Source organism: Rhinolophus sinicus, chromosome 17, assembly GCF_057876585.1.
Source record: "Rhinolophus sinicus isolate RSI-liver-muscle chromosome 17, RSI-T2T, whole genome shotgun sequence".
NCBI lineage: Eukaryota > Metazoa > Chordata > Mammalia > Chiroptera > Rhinolophidae > Rhinolophus > Rhinolophus sinicus.
The window spans coordinates 180,302,425-180,321,953 of NC_142517.1; the positions used below are offsets into that span (position 1 = coordinate 180,302,425).

General features: G+C 34.9%; 1 protein-coding gene across 2 annotated transcripts in view; it reads right to left on the reverse strand.

Annotated features, from left to right (window-relative positions):
• Positions 1-3,410: 3,410 nt before the first annotated feature.
• The window catches only part of SF3B1 (splicing factor 3b subunit 1), a 32,936-nt gene continuing 16,817 nt past the window's right edge, over positions 3,411-19,529 (reverse strand). For both annotated transcript variants that reach the window (XM_019741296.3, XM_019741297.3), the window contains 20 exons: positions 18,475-18,645; positions 16,845-17,082; positions 15,666-15,878; positions 15,307-15,428; positions 13,800-13,997; positions 13,599-13,700; positions 12,874-13,053; positions 12,035-12,121; positions 11,637-11,907; positions 11,210-11,355; positions 10,965-11,111; positions 10,692-10,817; positions 9,710-9,931; positions 9,248-9,430; positions 9,042-9,153; positions 7,464-7,584; positions 7,025-7,156; positions 5,626-5,898; positions 4,167-4,383; positions 3,411-3,885 (listed from right to left, as the gene is read on the reverse strand). In XM_019741296.3, the coding sequence (XP_019596855.1) occupies positions 3,727-3,885; positions 4,167-4,383; positions 5,626-5,898; positions 7,025-7,156; positions 7,464-7,584; positions 9,042-9,153; positions 9,248-9,430; positions 9,710-9,931; positions 10,692-10,817; positions 10,965-11,111; positions 11,210-11,355; positions 11,637-11,907; positions 12,035-12,121; positions 12,874-13,053; positions 13,599-13,700; positions 13,800-13,997; positions 15,307-15,428; positions 15,666-15,878; positions 16,845-17,082; positions 18,475-18,645 (3,420 nt within the window). In that variant the 3' untranslated portion in view covers positions 3,411-3,726. The remainder of the gene's footprint in view (positions 3,886-4,166; positions 4,384-5,625; positions 5,899-7,024; positions 7,157-7,463; positions 7,585-9,041; positions 9,154-9,247; positions 9,431-9,709; positions 9,932-10,691; positions 10,818-10,964; positions 11,112-11,209; positions 11,356-11,636; positions 11,908-12,034; positions 12,122-12,873; positions 13,054-13,598; positions 13,701-13,799; positions 13,998-15,306; positions 15,429-15,665; positions 15,879-16,844; positions 17,083-18,474; positions 18,646-19,529) is intronic.

Here is a 19,529-nt window from a genome sequence, read left to right on the forward strand (position 1 = left end):
CTACATCCCACATCATTTTCCTGATGGACTCGGACACGTTTCTCTTCCTGTTCAAAAAGAATACATCTGTGCCCTGACTTCCACCTCAACAGAAACTCATTCAAGCAGTTACCTGCTTTCTTATGCTTATCAGCCTCCCTTTTTTCTAGCAATAAAGTCCTCTAGGTAATAATGGTTTCTTGAAATTACAGTTTAAAAATAGAGCAAATGTAGCAAAATTGTCAGTGTTGAATTTAGATGGATATACAAGTGTGCATTATACTATTTTCTCAGTAAATTTTTTTTCAAAGTTTGGGGGTAGTTAGACATAGGAACATTTACCCTATTTATAGGTTTCTTCCTAGCAAAGATATTCCAGAATACCATTTCAGACTACATCCCCTCCAGAACCTCTCATTCAATAATACGTTGGAAATCTCCTTCCAGAAAATGTTATCAGGCCATGAAAGTCTTATTTGTCCAACCTAACATGCAAACATGTCCTTTAAAATAACTATTAAGAATTAGTTTTCAAGCACGAACTAGAAATGTCACTGACCTGCACTCTAGTTTACTTATTCCCTCCTCCGTATACATCTTCTTCACTGCCTTGCAAATCTAAATTTTCTATCAAGTCACTTTGAACTCTATGGTTTCCTATCCACATTTTTTGGAAGGCTGTGTCCTGCCTTTCCCCCTCCTCCAGCCATGCCACACCCCTCACAGGTGACAGTGAGAGTCCTGAACTGCATTCCCGGTAGAGAGCCACTGTCACTCGTGCCCCTGCCCTGCACACCGGGCACCCACTGTGCCGCACAATGCCAAAGGCCAGAGACCGATCAGTCTTACATTTTCAGCTTGCTTTACCCAGGACGGCTGCAGAACTATACCCAAGGTAGGTGTTTAAGTATTTGTGGAATAGTATTTCTAGTTACGTCCTAGGCAACTGCTGCCTAAAATGAAATGCTTTATCAGACAGATGTGAGTTCTGCTTAAACAAGTCTCAGTGGTTCTCAACCCAGAGAGACTTTGCCCTCCAAGGGACATGAAACAAATCTGGAGGCATTTCAGGTGGTCACGTGACCTGGGGTGGGGTGCCACTGCCTGGCATCTAGTGGGTAGAGGTCAGTGATGCTGCTCAATGTCGTACAATGCCTGCAATAGCGCCCCACAATGAAGATATCTGGCCCGAAATGTCAATAATGCCAAGGATGAAAAACCCTGTGATAACTGTTTTGCTCCTTTTAACCTTAAGAGATTTAAGAGGCATTAGAAACCAAAGAAAGACCCAAACAATTGAACCTATTTAGCTGCAACTGTCTTTTGCAATTTCTCATTTAATAATTTGGTTTTTCAACATTAAGTTCCCTTGTCTGGAAAACCCAAAGAGATTATTAAAATGGCACAACCACAACAGAGTGTAGTGCAACAGCAATAGAGTCAACTAAGATTAAAAACTGGTCTAAAGGCTTTAGATATAATAAGTTTTATTCATTTGGTGGCACTTGATGCTCACAGGGCACCATACAACAAATTTAAAAATACAGTATGAAAAAAATTGAACAGCCAAAGAGATCAATTCCATTAGAGGGCCCAGAGCAAAACCAACAAAAGCCCACAGAAAAACCCACCCACTGTCCCCTTAAGCACATTTTCTTCCTCCTTAAGTTTGGCTTTAAGCAACACCAAAAGAAAATACGAAATAAAGTCTTTAAAAGATTGTTAAAACTTCACATAGCGTCTTTCACATAAGTGTATCACAAAATGCTTTCCGTATTCAATAAGCACATACAATAATGCAAACATCTCTGAGCCTCTATTTGGTCCCAACTTTTAAGGTCATAGCCTTCAGTATTTGCCTCACCCATCCTCAAACTATTTGCATCAGTAACAAGTCACTTAAGGTAACTAGAAATCTTTATCTGCACTGCCACTGCAAAGCACTGACATTTCCCATAAATAGCAAGGGCCCAAGCAAACTAAAGTTATGTAAATACTTGAAAATGTAACTAAAATTCCCCAAGACAGGTTTAAAATCAAATCTTGGCTTTGAAACCTAATTGTGTTCTTCAATTTTCATGATTATTTACTGAATGTCATTTGACAGCAACTATAGAACAGCATTTAAAGTTGCATAGGGGTTACCGTTAGAAAAACTTAGAAAAATGATTTTGGAAATTGTTTTAGTACACACTGACCTGCTGTAACAAAGTTGTGTCACACAAGGAATAAGGTGTAAACTCTTCCTGGAGAGTCAACTAATGCTCAATATTGGTTTTGTGAGTCAGCAATTAACAAACTGTTTCTCATGTAAGCCTCCAAAACAGGGAGACTAAGTGTTAGCAGTTCAAGGGACAAACATTCAGTCCCAATAAAATGGTTTTCCTTAGCGGCAGAGTCATCCTACGCATTCGCTGCTGCAGAAGCTCACTTCGCATCGAGTTCACAGTACTAACACAGGGGCCAAAACAAAGCAGCTACGGGAAGTAAAAGGACTAAAACTAAGAAAATCTTGGCCAGAAAAATTAGGAAAAGCTAAAAATATACTTAAAATATTTGCCAAAAATACTAAGTACTGCGTAAATGCTTGGTTCCTCTAGAATTTAATTCAGTTAAATTCAGGCATTTAATTCAGGCATTTCAGTTTCTGCTGGACACCTACAGATGAATTTATCCAATTACCAAATGCCAAATTAGGCAAACCTAGACATTTTAGCGCTGCAAGTGTATCACAGTACGTAATATGTAACTATATGTTTCTCCCTGTTTCCATTATACTGCATTTCTGAAGGGCAAGGGGCAGGTGAAAGGCACCTTTGCATCCCCTACACTAAGCATAGCGGCTGGTATACAGCAGGTGCTCAACAGGTATTTACTGAACTCATTGTTGAGTAGTAGCTTATTTGAGTGTATGTGCTACAGAAGTGAGCATGAGTAGTATTACATGGAAAAAGAGCCCAGATTGTCTTATTCTATTAGCATTTCTTAGGTAGCCTCACTCGCAATAGGTAGAAAGTAGTTTTGAAACAAAGGTCCCTTCCTCCTTTTCTAAACCCAGTCGTCAGGAGGTGGACAGGACTTGCATCACCTCCTGTAAACATGCTCATGAAGCATTTTGAGATGTCGAGATGAAAGGCGCTATGTAAGTGCAAAATAATAATATTCAAGACAGTTTAGCAAAGGTGCTCTATTTTCTGTGGTGATGGATGGTTGTGCTAGTTTGAGATGAACACCCCCAAAGCTTCTCATTGTCATTATCAACAGAACAATGACATTTTGACAAAGACACTATCATTTTATAGTTTATATCCTGCTAACCACTTTCTATAAACCAGGTGACAGAAAATGAAATTAAGCCACTTATTCTACACAAACCAACACTTGATCAAAGTTCCGCATTTTACAAGTCATGTTCAAAAAACACACACAAGTTAGCATTTTGTACACAAATGTTTATTTCTCAATTAAACATTCCCTTTAAACACAAGGAATGAATTCTAAATCTTCATAAAGATGAATTAAAAATGAAATCCCTCCAGTATAGTTGTGTGTAATCACTACTGCCGTTTACTGTTTAACATCAAAAACAAAGACGGGTTATTTAAAAATCATGCTACTGGATTTCTAGCTTTTCTTCTATGACCAGGTCTATGCTGATCTGCAGTGTTTAAAAGTTTACATCACCAAATCGAAGCAAGTTTAAGATGTGAAATAGCTGTGCATTAAACACAAAAATAAACAATAAAATTATAAGATATAGTCAAGTTCATAACGAATATAGGTGTTCTTATCATCATTGTAGATTCTTGGGTAATGTGCTATGAGAGCATCCTGTGAACCAATGTAGATGGAGTTGTAAATTTTCCAATACACATCTCTGACTTTCCGGGCTGGGTGAAACAAACCCTAGAATTAAAAGGTTACATTATTTCAATTTTCAAAAACATATATAACCTTAATACAAGTAACAAACCATAAATTTATGATTCCAAACATTTCCCTTTAAAGGGAAAAAACCTGACAATTACACAAAACTGCAGTGGACAAAGAAAAAACCTAAGTCCCTTCTCCCCCACAATTGTTTTCCCATTTGGCACACTATATCCTATTGAAAATTAGCCAACAGTGACTTAATTCAGCGAAATTACTTTTTTCATTGAGTAATCTTTTAAAAATCTTTAACCTACCTGTAAACAATACTGCAACATTCTACATGGTCCAATAGCAACTCTCAAGCCCTCCAGGGCTCCCATAACTGCCTGAATTACATGGGGAGATGTCTCAAACACATTGGGCCATACATAGTTCAACAAATGATTTAGCGAATCTTCACAACCAAATCCATAAACCCCAAGTGACATGTGTTGCACCACGGCACTAGCAGTCTGTCTGTGTACAAGGTCCCTGCAATGGGAAAAAAAGCTCTGTTAAGATACAGTCTTAGTGTCACAGAAAACAAGTTTCCAGCCCATCAGAAACTAAATTACAAATCGTGCATGGAAGAGATGCAGAGTTATCTCACACCTTATCTATCTGCCATAGAATGCCTTCAGAAATGACTTAACATTTTTACTTGAGAATTTTTGCTTTATGACGCAAACCTCACTATAGCTCAAAATAAGCCATATTTTCTAACAGACCTTTGATAGGCATATAATCAAGAGCCCTATGCAGTGTACATGTTAGTACGCTACTAAAGAGGGGTTACATGACTCCTACCCATGAATGATTAACAGTAATATCTCATTTTAAACTCTATAAATTTAAAATGTTTTGAAGTAATTCAATACTGGTATACAATAGAAAACTAAATCAAAATTAAATCCTTGCCCTTACAAATTTTAAGTTTCATTCAAGAACTCAATTTAGGGAGAGGAAGAGAAGGACCAATAATTTTTTCATACCTACAGAAAAAACAATTATCATCTCCCATGTTAACTGAATTTATATTTATGACAAATCATTGAATCATTCATTTCGCAATTACTCAACTGAGTATGAACATCAGATAATGGGTTGTGATGGACATAGAAATGAGTTCAGGCATGTGCTTTGCCCTCAAAGGTAGTAAGAGTACCTTAAAGGTGTAAGAAAAAAAAAATACTTGAACTTACTAAAATCCTTATTTCTCTCATTTACTATAATAATAATCTATTAAGCTTCCCAATGAGGCAATATTCCTCATTAATAAATTTCCAACTGCTATTTTTCATTTAATAATTTCTGATGGCGTTACCACCCTCTACTAATTAATTAGTACCCACAACATAATTAGTAACTGCAGATCGCATACTTCAATGACTACACTATGATGCTCAGGCGTATCTCCCTGAGGAGTATCAACTATGATTTACTCCTACTTTTTGGCCAGGCTTTTACAGAGCATGATTCTTATTTGTCCCCATGTCGTACATATATTCTGGGGTAAATTGTTAAGTCCTGTTAAGTCTTCCTTTTGGAAGATCATTAATGAGTAACTTTAATCTGTAAGCAAAAGTAACTGGATGGGCTCTAGTTTCACAAAAATCCAGGGTATTATTCCCCTTCTTTAACTATATCACATCAAATAGATCATATAGTAATTTCCATAAACTCCTAAAATAAAGGATTATAACAATGTCCTTGCATTTAGTTCAAGTTACTTACCTATCCATTAAAGCATCTTCAAGTAACGGTGTTACAGCATAAATGTAGTCCTTTCCCATTTCACCAATATATTCAAACAGGAAGGAAAGTGATTTTAACACTCCATTTTGAACATTCAGTTCAGGAACTCTGTATTCATTCATTAAGGCGGGTAGTACTGTGAAGGGTGAACACGTTTCGGCGACAATAGCTATTGCTACAGTGGTACAAACTCTGTTCTGCCTTTCCTGAACTTTGAGATTGTTTAAAAGTGTAGCCAATACATCATGAGGGCTGGAAAAAAATAAATGTTGTCAGCACACTATTAGAGTACAAGTCAAAACTTTTTTCAGAGGGAAAAGAAAAAATGCAAAGGAATGAAACTTTATGGTAAGTAATCACTGTATTTTACAATAAAATACAATATTTTCAAGTCACTGACATTATTGTTTCTACTTAAGAACTTCATTAATGTTAAAATGTCCATTTTAAAGAAAAAACTCAAATGGATTCACTTTCATATGTAATTTTCAGTCTTTAGTAAACATTCTGAAATATAAAGAAATTTAATTATTTAGAATGAATATTTCTTTAAGTGGTTAAAACACGGCTACTAGAGCGAGGCACTCTTACAGCAGCATCCAAACTGAACTCTCCCATTTCACTACACATATAACCTGTTTTCCTTTTCTTATCATCCCTCCCATATGCCTTTACTACATCTATTAAGCATTTATTTTACCATAAACTTAAAGGGACATAGGAGCTAAAATACTAGTACAACAGCTATTATTGCAAATTTCCTAACTACATAATGTTGAAATAAATATTACTGCATTCAAAAAGGGGGTGGGTGGGAAGACTTCATGTAACTAATCTGACTAGTTATGTTTTATTGTTGAAAAATATTTTCGTTATTAAGCCATATGTACATGTAATATTTCATTTTCTACAATGTTTGGTTTGGTTCTGACAAGAGTGAAAGCAAATAACCATAGATTAATAAATAGCTACAATTGTCTGTGGATTAATTTTAGAAAAATATCTTTAAAACACAAAAAACACTAACATGAGACTTGAATTATGCTGGTTTTTAAAATTAAGAACTGGCCTTAATATTTCAAGCAATACCCTAAAAAGGACCAACAAAAATTGAAATTATTTTGAGAACGTTAGTTTCCCTCTCTGAAAATATCTGATGTGATTAAATGAAACTTAAAAACCTCCCATCTATTTTAATTCAATTTAAATTTAAGAAAACATTTCAAAAATTCAAAGTCAGTGATTAAATAAAGTGCATTCTCAAACTGCATTATTCACACCATGTCTTAAAAGAGATTTCTACAGAAACAGAAGTACTTGTCAACACAATGGGCTTATTACAAACTGAAAAATATATATGGAAGTAAATAGTACTCACCCAATAGCCTTTGCAATATAACCAAATGTGTTGACTGTGGCTCTACGAATAGCTTTTTTGTGAGCTTTTAAGAGCTCCAAAAGCTCAAAGCAAATCCTCATCCACTCTCTTGCTGACACATATTCAGCTCCCCTAATATATTAAAAAAAAAAAAAGTTAATTTTTTGTCACATAAGTTTTAAAAGGTATATGTGTAAATTCAGTTCTCAAAATCATTTTAAGCATTAAATATATTATTAAACTCAGAAAATAATGATTTAAACTTAAAAACTATATTGCCACCCCCCATTACCATCCAAATTAAAACCTCATTGAAAATATTAATACTGGATAGCCTGACTATATTTACACGAGCAACATTAAGCAAACTTGCAAAGTGAATAAAAAATGGTTAAGTGTGAAAACAAATACTGTTTATAAAAATGTTTAATCTGCTTACCTGTCAGCAATACGTCCAACAAGATCAATACAATTCTCTTGTACTTTTTCATGTCTGTTCTTTAAGATGGGGGTGAGTCTAGGCAGCAGATCTTTAATTGGTGGGGTCATCTTATGCATACCTATTTAACAGAAGTCAACACACTACCAATTAACACTTAAACTGTAACCTTTGTTCATTTTACCTTTTACTCAGCAATGTAATAAAAATGATTAAGGCACAAACTTATAGCTGCCTATGTTAAGAAAAAGCCCCAGGTTCTGACCAGATTCAGAATTGTTTTTAACTCTTCATTAACAACTTCTGATTATGCATAGAAATGAAAGAAATTAGTGAAGTGATTTTGAAGAATGATGGATACTCAACAAAAAAGTTTTATTTGGTTCTGAAATGTATTTGTACACTGACATTTAAATATGGGGACAGCTTATGTTCCGGCCATACACAACAATATAAGCCAGAGGTAGACATGTAAATTAAAGCAAAATTTTCCAGAAAGGGCCCCCTTACCCTTTAACTGCAAAACAAACAGATCTCCAGTCTCCCTGCAATGCAGGGCATACTTGGATGGTATTTACACCTATGAAGAGAGAAAAAAGGAGGCAGCTGGCAGGGGCTCTTGCTCTAACTAGAATTGCTTGCTCTGATTCTCTCTCCATTTCTTTTCCCGTATTTCCCTAATCAACAATATGGTTTACAATTCCCTGAAAATTAAGAGTCCCACAAATGGCCAAGTAACTGATTTTTGCCAAGTAGCTACCTGCAAATATAGGGTACAGGGCTGAGTTGGGGATTATATGTAAGTGTAATGGTTCAAAGATCTTCTATATTACATAAAAAACCCTCACTAAAAGGAGAGAAACAGTGGCCATCACAGCCAGCTATTATGACCTCCTGGCTAAGTTACTTAGGCCCCTGTAACCCCTGCAGAAGTTACTTTTACAATACTCATGTTCAATAACAATGAAGGATTACATACAACAGACCATTGGTTTGCTTCATCATAATGGCCTTAAAGAATAAAAGCTTTGCGCTCCCTACCCAAGAGCATTTGTAACATACTTGTGTTTTTATTCTGGGTTAGAAAACTGAATGGAGAGTTTTAAAGAATTGGATATAAACAGAAACAAGGTAACAACTTGAGCAATTCCCGTTTCTCCCTGGTTATGTTCCTGGAACTTGACAGCAAGCAGAAAAACCTGCCATAATCACTTATAATTCAAGATTGAATAAATACGTATTTTGTCCTAAAACTAAATTAAAACTTCAGAGTTGCCCCACCAATACATTTCAGGAGAGACACTATTTTTATTTTGAGTTGTGACTACTCCCACCTCTCTTACAAGCCCTAAACTTGCCCTCTTTTCTCTTTTAAAGCAAAATATAAATGGGTTTTGGGAGATAAGACTACTGTGACATCCCGACTTAACTATAATTTTGAAGTACTTAAAAAAAAAAAAAAAAGTGTAAAAATCATTACTCAACCCCTAAACATGACTCTATATTTTACTTTCAAAAAAACAAAGAAAGTTAAAAACCAAAACAAAAACATTCTTACATGAGCAGCAAAGTCCATACCTATTACATTTACAATGGCCTTCAGCGCTCCAAGAATGCTGCCCAATACTTCAGGGTATTCTTCACCCAAATATTCATACAAAACAACACCCAAGTGCCCCATCAATTTTTCCTGTAATCAAAAAAATAATGTTAAAATGTTAACATTCACATTATTTGGTGAAGATATAAAAGTGAAGATATGTTTATCTGATATAAAAGTTTACCTCTTGGCAAGTCTTCATGACAACAGCGGTTCGAGAGATCAAGTCAGCTGCCTGTTGCCTAACTTTTGCTGACTTGTTATTCAAACGCCACAAAACTGTACCACATATCTGAGGCAAGTAAGGTTTGACCCGTTTGCCAAGTGCATTGACCACTGTGCCAAACCCATTCAACATTACTGAGTCCTAAAAACAACAAAAAAACCGACTTACTTTAAAAAATTACATTCATTGGCAACTAGAATTCAGTTCGTGACTCAACAGCTGAAATATACTGACATTCAGTTTAACAAAATGGTATCTAAAAACTTCAGGTAGAAGAGTATTTCCTCGTGGCCAACTGAATGATTACATGAGCATTTAAATTATTTCAAATTCAATTACTTTTTAGTGATATTTGCTTGAAAATATGCTTTTTTACAAATATAAAGGTCAGTGGCAACCTGTCATGATTAGTGTCATTACCTCTGTAGTCTGTTCTTGGAAAGCATAAAGAATACCATCAATCAGTTGTTCTTCAAGTTTATGATCAATATCTGCTGCTCCCAAGTTGCCCATAATTTTCTCAATTGTTTCCATCACCATTTTTCTGTACTGTTCAGCTTCGTCTTTCAGATCATCCACAATCCTGGATATAATTTCTGCGGCACCTACTTTGTTTGCTAACTCCACAGTAGTATCAACTAACTAAAGAGGGAAAAAAACATTGAATTTATTGTTTTTCCAAGGAAATAGACATCATGAAAACCAAGTATTCTAAAAATACTATTCAGCTAGTAAGCATGCTGAGAACTAACGCCTATTTTTAAAACTTTTAAGAGACAAATGGCCAAAAAAATTTAAATGAGTCTAAGTCAAGGTATTTTAACACGTTGCGTACGGATCACGAGAATCTTCGTTTTTTTCTGGGCCATGCGTTAAGGACGGATAACGAGAATTCTCGTTCTTACTGTTGACTCTTTTTACTTTGCACATTTTATTGAATTATTTGTGTTTCATTAATAAAGGAAGCTGCTTTCTGCAGTATCACACCAGGAGGGATTACTAACATCACAGGTGAGTAAATCCTAAAAAATTCCACAGAAAATTAATAAATGACATAGAAGCACTTACGCTTTAAAGAGAAGAGTGCATTTTAAAGTAGTTTCTTTTAAAAACCTGCCAGAACAAAGGGGTATGAGGGATTTAAACCCCGCCGTACGCAACGTGTTAAGGTAAGATTATATTCCTATTTCCTTCAAGCATTTCATTTACTAGACAAAGACATAAATTCATAGTTGGCTTATATATTCTAGAATCAAAATCAAAATGGAAGCTAACTGACTAAAATCCATTTCCTTTCACAATCAAGCACATACAAATCATGAAGTAATCAGGGCAAAAAAAAAAGTAACGTGCATTCAAATTGACTAAACTAGTTGAAAATGTTTTTTACAATAAAAATTACCTGTCGGTAATTTCTTCTATCCAAAGCCATTCGGTGTTGCCAGAAGTGTTTAAAAAAGGGAGGAAGAATCTCTGTTTTAATGTAGTTTGCTTCTACACCATCTGTTCCACAGCACTGCTTTACCACCTAAACAGTTACAAAATAGTAATAATAAACACAGTCCTAGCTTAATATACAATACTTTTGTGTTTTTTTAATGCTTTAAAATTCTCTTTGAACCATGAAACACACCCAATTTAGATTAAGAAATATGGAACAATTTGGAAAAATTACCTTCAGCACAATTTTCTTCATTTCTTCATCAGGAGATTGGAATTCTCGAATAAGGATTAACATCACTTCTCTAGTATAGTAGTTGGCATATTCTGCATCCATGAGAGGAATAAGATACCCAATAGCCTTTAAGAAGGCAGCCAGACCCTATTTTAAAATAAAAGTATTATATACTTAGTAACTATTAGATTTAAGTAGCCTTAGCTTCAATGAATAAGAAAAGAAAATCTAATTGGTGGATCTACCTTTCCTCTGTGTTGGCGGATACCCTTCCATAGAGGTTTTAACACAGAATCAAAAGATTCAATACCGTAAGGAGTTGCTGCTTCAGCCAAGGCAGCAATGGCCAAAGCACTAATGGTCCGAACTTTCTGCTGCTCATCCACAAGACCTATAAAACCAAAAACAGGTTTCAGTTAAGCAATATTACCTAATTTCCACATTATCATCCAGAGTCTAGCAATATAACCTAACTGCAGAATCTGTTCACATTAGACAAAACCAGGCAAAAGCCAGTATGAACCACGGCCTATTAGCAGATATTACAAATCCCATCATAAACTTTATGGTGTTTATGTAGTTGAAGACCTTCCATTTATCTCTCCATATCAGCAGCCCTAATTTCAAGACACCTGTCTTATAAAAGATGGACAAAGTTATATAACCACTTACCATGTTCAATGATTTCAACTAAACTTCTCAGATGTGGCAAGATTGCACAGCCCATAAGAATAGCTATCTGCTGTACGATCTTAATACCAGTATGTCTCGCTTGCCAGGACTTCTTGCTTTTGCACACAGCTTTTAAGAAAGGCAATAATGAAGGAATTCCCAGGGCAGAGGCTACAACAGCAAAAGCTCTAGCTGTTGTGTTACGGACATACTCATCCATGTTATCTATATCAGGTCTCATGGTAGAGATCATAGTAGCCAGACCAGCAGCCTAAAAGGTCAGGAAAAAAGGACACTCGTGAGTTGATAACATTAACCCTCAACCACTGCCTTCTTATAATCAAATAACCCCATCAACAAATAGAAAACTTTCTTCTCTAGACATATAATGTAAATACCTTTGCCAAATTAGAAATAATCTCTCGGCCTTCCACTCTAGCATAGTAATCTTCATCAATCAGTAATGGTTCAATGACCACAAGGATCTGAAAAAGAGAAGGGACATTTCACACCAATTACTGACGCCATCCTCATGTAACCAAATTATATACATACAGAAAAAAAAATTTATTATAGCATGTCATTTCAAGTATACAAAAGTATTTTGCTAGGAAATTTATAATTACCAGAACTTTGTTAATCAAGGAACAAATTAAGAATTTTAATTGCACAATTTCAAACCCCATATAACTATGAAAATTTGGGAGAACTGTTAACCATGCAGACTAATAGTTAATATTTAATAATAATTAACAAATAGTTACTATTAAAAAAAAGAACATACATCTATCTACACTTTACAATTCTAAGCCATAATTATCACCACCAAAAAAATGGTTTTTAAAACTAAATGGCACACTATAGAAACATTTTCTCATTCTATTCTAATATCAATAAAGGCAAATGAAAAAATATGATAATAACGCATTAGGGCAAAAATGGCAAAGTTACATCTATCTATCTATCTATATACACACACATATTTGTGTAGGTGTGATGCGTGCTTGTACAAAGAAAAAGGTCTGGGAAGACATGTAAATCTAACATAGATAATTCTAAGTGTCTTGCAAGGGGGTAAAATTTCTCTCTTATTGTGAATGTATAGACAGCACCAGCTATTACTTTTTTACAATTTTTAAATTTCACAAATACATGTAAGTCGGTAAGAAAAAAATTCATGAAATCCTTTTATATTAAAAAATACCAAACCATTTAGGAACACTACTTGAGAACCAACCTTGTGCACATATGGCCGAACTAAGTCATCAAGTTTGTATAATATTCTATCAATAACTTTGACAAGTAAATGACGCTCTTGATCCTCAAGTGTAGGAGACATCAGAAGAGGAAGAATCTGATTAAACAAAGGACCAGCTCCAAACTCACGAGCTTTATCAGTAATCTGACGCAATGCAGCCTGCGGGGGAGGGAGAGTGAAAGGTATGTAACTTTGTAGTTAAGCATTTTGAATGAGCAATTTACTCCATGATTTCTATAACTTAGTATTTTAGTGTAAACATTACAGACATTTTACATAGAGTAGCTTGATTTAATTCCCATCAAAACTGAATTCCTGTGACAGACATTCAATGGTTTCAGTTAATAAAAGGTAACAGAACAATGGAGCCACAGGAATTACAATATAAAACTCCTTACTTAACTACCTCTAAAGGACTGGCCACCTTCAAGGCACATCTGCTACTAACACAATTCCTCACTTATTTCCACTTAGTTTTCAGGCAGTGTGTTTTGAGGTAAACAATAAGGAGATCTCATTTTCAACATCCCTATTAACATAAAATTCCGTGATTAAAAAGCAAAGTCCTGCATGTTACATATTTTTCTTTCCCTCACACTATGCCCATGGTAAAACCTGAAATAGTTAATTACAAACTTCTAAGCATAAAATTATAATGAGTACAATGGCTGAATGAACTGAGGGCTGAGTGAACCAGCAGGTACCTTTCTCATGGGGGGCGTTCCGTTCTTAATTTTCAAAAGTAGCTTCATGATCTTCCTCTCCTTCTGCTCTTCAGGGCTCAGTGTGGATTCGTCCACATCCACCTAAGTAAGAGGCAGGAGGATACAACGTGTAAGTGGGCAAAGACATGAGTTTGCAATTCCTAAATACAAAGTATTCATTTTATCTCTATTCTCACTCACCAGAAGTTTATCGAAATACTGAATATCATCAGGTTTTAAGAACGGAAGGTTCCCTGATGGCTGGTCGTTAACACTCTTCATAGTCCTATCTTCAGTCTGCATATGGAAGCCAGTCATGCCGCCCAAAGGAGTCGGAGTCGCAGTCAGCTTTCGAGCTGGAGTTCGAATAGGAACATAACCAGCTGGAGGAGGAAGTACCTGATACAGTTCAAAGATAGTTTAGGATTTTCTTGACTTTATGAACTAAGGAATAACATAATAATATTTGCACTTAAAATATTTTAGTTTGTTAGTTAGGAAGGTTTCTGAGACAAATTACCATGGACCCCATTTTTCTATCCTAAGTTTAAAATATATATGACAAATATCCGTATTTCTCATCTGCTAATTTAAGTATATTAAGGAGTGTGCAAAAATGAGATGCATGAAGCAGGTTTATAAATTTCTGATCACTTTTAAACATTAATCTACATAAACATGTTGCTGAGCCAGCATGTCATATAAATAGAAACAAGCTCACAAAAGTGCACATAACGTATAAAGTTGTATTTTAATAAAATAAAAATCATTCACAAAAATTGCTGCACTAGAAAGCAAACTTTAGTATTTAGGTCACTCTACAAAAATGAGTTAAATGCATAAAGTTAAAACCAAAGTATTTACCAAAGCCCTGCAAAATATAAACCATCTGATTAAGCCAAAAAAAAACAAACAACTGAAGATTCACTAAGGAGGATTTTTCCCTGCTACTGATTGATATTAAGAAAATCAATGACTGCAATTGAGAAAACTCAGGCTGTCTACAGTAAGTTGCAGAGTGTCTATACCCACAGCTTTATGTGGAGGCTTTAAGAAGTTACAAAGCAGAAAAATTCATGCATACTTGAGACAAATATTTTAACACAAACCTAAAAGGGGGAAAAATACATACAAACTATTAAAATGCAAATAGGCATTGGCGGCAAAGGCTCAGTAAAGGCCATCAGATGACTTGGGTTCCAGCCTTGGTTATGACACCAGCTATATGCACACAAACTACCTTTAGACCAGCAAATGGTCTCTGAGTCCCAGGTACCTAGAAAATTTTGTAATTCAAACTAAACTTGAAGTTGTTATGGAAAGAACATTCTTTGTGTTCACTGACAATCCATGAACATTTTTAAATACAGAAAATCTGAAAATCTTGTGAGGCACCAAATTAATTAACCATAACCTAATGTGAGCTTAATATTGATAAACTGAAGCAGCAATTCTCAAAGTATATGGTCCTAGAAGTTGTTGAGATTTCTCACCTTCCAAAAATAATAAAAAGCTTTATGTCATTCAGTTCTTTTCAATCCTATTACTTTGTGGAACTGAAATATACTTGGAAATAGCTAAAAGAATGGAATGGCAAGAGTAAATCTGGGCAAAGCCAATGCAAACTTGACCAGTCAATTTTTTCAAAGAATATTTAAAATAAAATTCACATCCTAAAAACCATCACGTTAATACTCCATGTTATTACCTTATATCCTTCTGGGAACATAGCATCTAATTCTTCATCAGAAAGTGGGCGATTTCTTTCATCAATTTCTCTCTCCCACCGCCAAGCCTGAAGCTGTTCAGGAGTCATACTCATAATGTGACCTACCAAAAAAGCAATTTCTATTACAATCTATAGTACAAAACTTTATCATTTCATAGGTTCTTAGGATTTTAGACAGTTAAGATCAATTCTAATATTAAATTACTTTTACATTATAAACTCAAACCAAGACTTTTTATACCCTGTTATTCTTGCTAAAAATAGGCATTAATAGCACAAAGAAAAAAACTCAAAATATTTCTGGGGGAAAAAAGTGATTTCCAGTTAAGAGCGTTTACCTGGAGTGGGGGTAGCCATGTTCATTGCTGGTGTGCCAATAGGTGTTTTTCCAGGTGTCAGGACAGGAGTGCTTCCACCCATCTGACTAGCTGGTGTTTCATCCCATCGTGACTTTCTTTTACTGGCTCCAGGAGTAGGTGTTTCACCAATTGAATCTCCACCTCGATCTGTTCTAGGAGTCTCAGCCCATCCACTTCCATGCCCAGGAGTATCTTTAAAGAAAAAAAGAGTAAGTCTAAAATTTTAACCACGATTTAAAAATTACTTTTTATTCACATACAGTTAACAGAGACAGTCTAACTGATCAAGTTCAAAAATAGGATATTCCTAAAATGGAGACCCATTTTAAGTTTTAATGTTTCATATTTATCCTTCCTTTCACTAGGTTTCATTTCTTTACTGATCACAGATATAATACACTGAGGAATAGGAAACAAAGAATTTTTTGAACCAACCACAATTTTTTGAACAACCCAGAGACTTTATGTATCTTGAGCCACTTTTCATTTCTCCACAGTTGAGATTACTCTGCATGTATAATTCTATACTGCCTCTTTCATCCATTACATGTTTAAGCATTGTACCGCTCATTAAAAATTCTTTATAAAATTTTACTATAGAAGATGTATGATTAAATCTTAACTTGCCACAGCTAATTACATAAACATTTAATGAAATACAGCTCTAGATGCTTTACACAAAAAATATTTAGGAAAATTTATACAGAGTAGAATAGGTTACTAGGGCCTGGAAGGAGGAGAAAATGAGGAGTTACTGTTTTTTGGATACAGAGTTTCTGTTGGGGGTGATAAAAATTCTATAGAAATGAACAATGATGATGGCTGCACAACACTGAATGTACTTAATGTCACTGAACTGAACTGTTCACTTAAAACGGTTAAAATGGTAAATTTTGTTATGTATACTTTAATAAAAAAACAAGAGGTTATGGCCTACAAACTTTACTTTTTCCTAATGGTTTTACTAAAGTAGACCTTGAAATTCCTTAAGAAGGGAAAAGAATTAGGCATATGTATGCTCGGTTCTCTATCTATCCCTAGAACAGCTGGTTATTTGCCCCTCTATCCAGGACTAGAGAACAGACTTGGGCCTCTAAATACACCACTCATCAAGTCAACATTTCACGCACACACACACCTAAACTCCACTAGTAGTACCTCTTTCTGTTTTAGGGGTCTCATCCCATCTGTTTTTACGAGCACTGGAAGTTGCGCCTCCATGGCCTGGTGTTGCATGGCCTGGTGTATCGCCTCGTCCAGGAGTAGCAGCTCCCGCTGGTGTGTGACTAGGTGTAGGATCCCATATTTTTGAGCCTGGGGTTGCTCCAGGAGTCTCACTTCCCTTTGAACGACCTGGTGTCTCATCCCATCTTAAGGAAGGGGTATGTCCAGGGGTCTTAACAGAGAAAAAAAAAAAATTATTTCACACTGTGTAGATCCACATAAAAATAACTAGAAAATTTCTGTTAAAAATTTTTTTAAACAAATGTTTTAGTACACCTGGAACCAATAAAGTATTGAATGTCAACCATAATTTAAAAAAAGACAGTCACAGGGATGTAAAGTACAGCACAGGGAATGTAGTCAATAATGCTATAATAATTATGTACAGTATCAGCTGAATAATAGACTTACTGGGGCTATCACTTTGTGATGTAAATAAATGTTTAATCACTATGTTGTTTTGTACACCTGAAACTAATGAAAAAATGTTTTAGTTCTATTCTCTATTATTAAGAGTTAGAATAGATCATCCTCCTGTTTAAAGGATACCTACTTTCCAGCAAATATGTTTATGACTAAAAACAATTTCAAGTTTTAATTTGGAGCAATGAAAAAAAGCCTCCGTATAAAAAACAATGCATTCTGAGTATGAATCTTGGGCCATTAATAGCTCTATGACTTTGGAAAAGTCACTAAGGTTTCTCTATTTAGATCTGCAATCAAAGAATTTCAGCTTTAGTTATATCAGTACTTTTCAAACTGGTGCTTAGAGACATATACCATTGAGTTCTAAGAAATGCTGTTTTTGTGTTTTCATTCAGTTTTGCGTGTATTTAACACAAGCAAGTTTTGGATCACTTAGGTAATTTTAACTAGCTATTGCTACATGATTTCAATCTTCGAAATGAGTTTATATTTACAATCAGTTTGTAATATTACTCTGACGGTGGCAAGATTACTGAAAAAAGATTAGAAGTGTGTTTTAGTAATCAAAGGTTTCATGGCAGTTTGAACAGACTAGTAGGTAATACAGGGCATGTCAGATAGCTCCTGATAGTACAAGAACCTGCACAGCACAAACAGTATAGATATCAAAACAGTAGGTGATTTCGTGTAAGCAAATAATTCCAATAATGACTCTTAAATATTCCAATAATGACTCCTAAATATTCTATAGGTTTTGTAGTATACTTTTACGTATTTGTTTTGAAGGTGGGTGCTCTACCTAACACAAGAGTTCTATCTAGCTTTATGTTTGCAAACTTTCATGAATACTAGAACAAATTTAAGACCCAGTATTTTTTCCTTTAAAAAGATTCTATATGTTACTCAGGGTTGAGAAATTCTTAATTAGGTGAGTAAAAGCACATAAATTGTTCAAAATCTCCATTTTTGTTGGCACCCTGATCTTGGACTTTGAGCATCTAGAAATTGAGAAAATAAATGTCTGTTGTTTGCGCCACCAAATCTGTGATACCTTGTTGTGATGTCAATGAGAGTGGACTAATACACTCCATACGAGAAAAAAAAATTTAAATAGTAATAAAAAATAAAATGAAATCACCTCTGCTTGATCCCAACTTGACAGCTTCTTGGGAGTAGCACCAGGAGTCTGATCAGCTGTTTGATCCCAACGCCGTTTTCGTTTTGAGGGAGGCTGGGATGCTGCTGCTCCATTGACGACTTTTAGTTCTCCAGCTTTAGCTTTTTCTGCTAGTTGTTGCCTAATTTCTCTCTGAAAATATTTGAATAAGCAGTGAATATTATTAAAATGTTTTCAATATACTATTTTTATATCATCAGTAGCCATTTCTCTTTAATGTCATGTTATTCTTCACTCATTCTTTCTATTCTACTCGTAGTTCCCATTCCTTATTTTTCCTTCTCTTCTTTGTATTTCCAGTTTTATACAATGTCTTTCTGTACAACAGACGAGCAAGCACATAATCTGTAACACAGAGCATCATACTTTATATAATTAGTGAAATAAAATCTTCTAAGGGTGGAGAACTAAAATGCTTTCATTGAAAAATAGTTTTATCTAAAACTCAAAAAGTGGCAAAAAGTGAAAAAATTTTCATTATAACTGTGTAAATATTGTATGTATGAAACATCTCCTAACAAATGCACATGTAATTTACCCTCTGATTTTTAAGTGGGGTCCCATCCCCCCATTTAATCCATAGCATACATACATCACCCAATTTAATCCATACAATATTATGAATGTTAAATATTCATAATAAAGTTATGGAAGCTAACTATTGAAAAAAAAAATGAAAAAAAGAAAAGGGAAAAAATTAGAAAAAAAAAATGGAGCAATTTCTGTAGGTTAGTAGGAATTCTTCAGAATTCTCCATCCATATCCAAACTGAATCTTATGGCAGAATTAAGAGGTTTTTCATGGAATGATTTAACTATTTGGCTTTCACTCACACACTAGCTTCAGATACACATCATCAATCCTCCCCACAGATATATTCACTAGAAGATACATATGTGTGTATATATAGCCAAGGGGCCAGGGACTAAAAAAGGATATAGAAATATGAAAAGTTTAATTGGGAGGTGGTAGAATTTTGGGTAAGATTTTCTCTCAACTTAATTTTTACTACTACT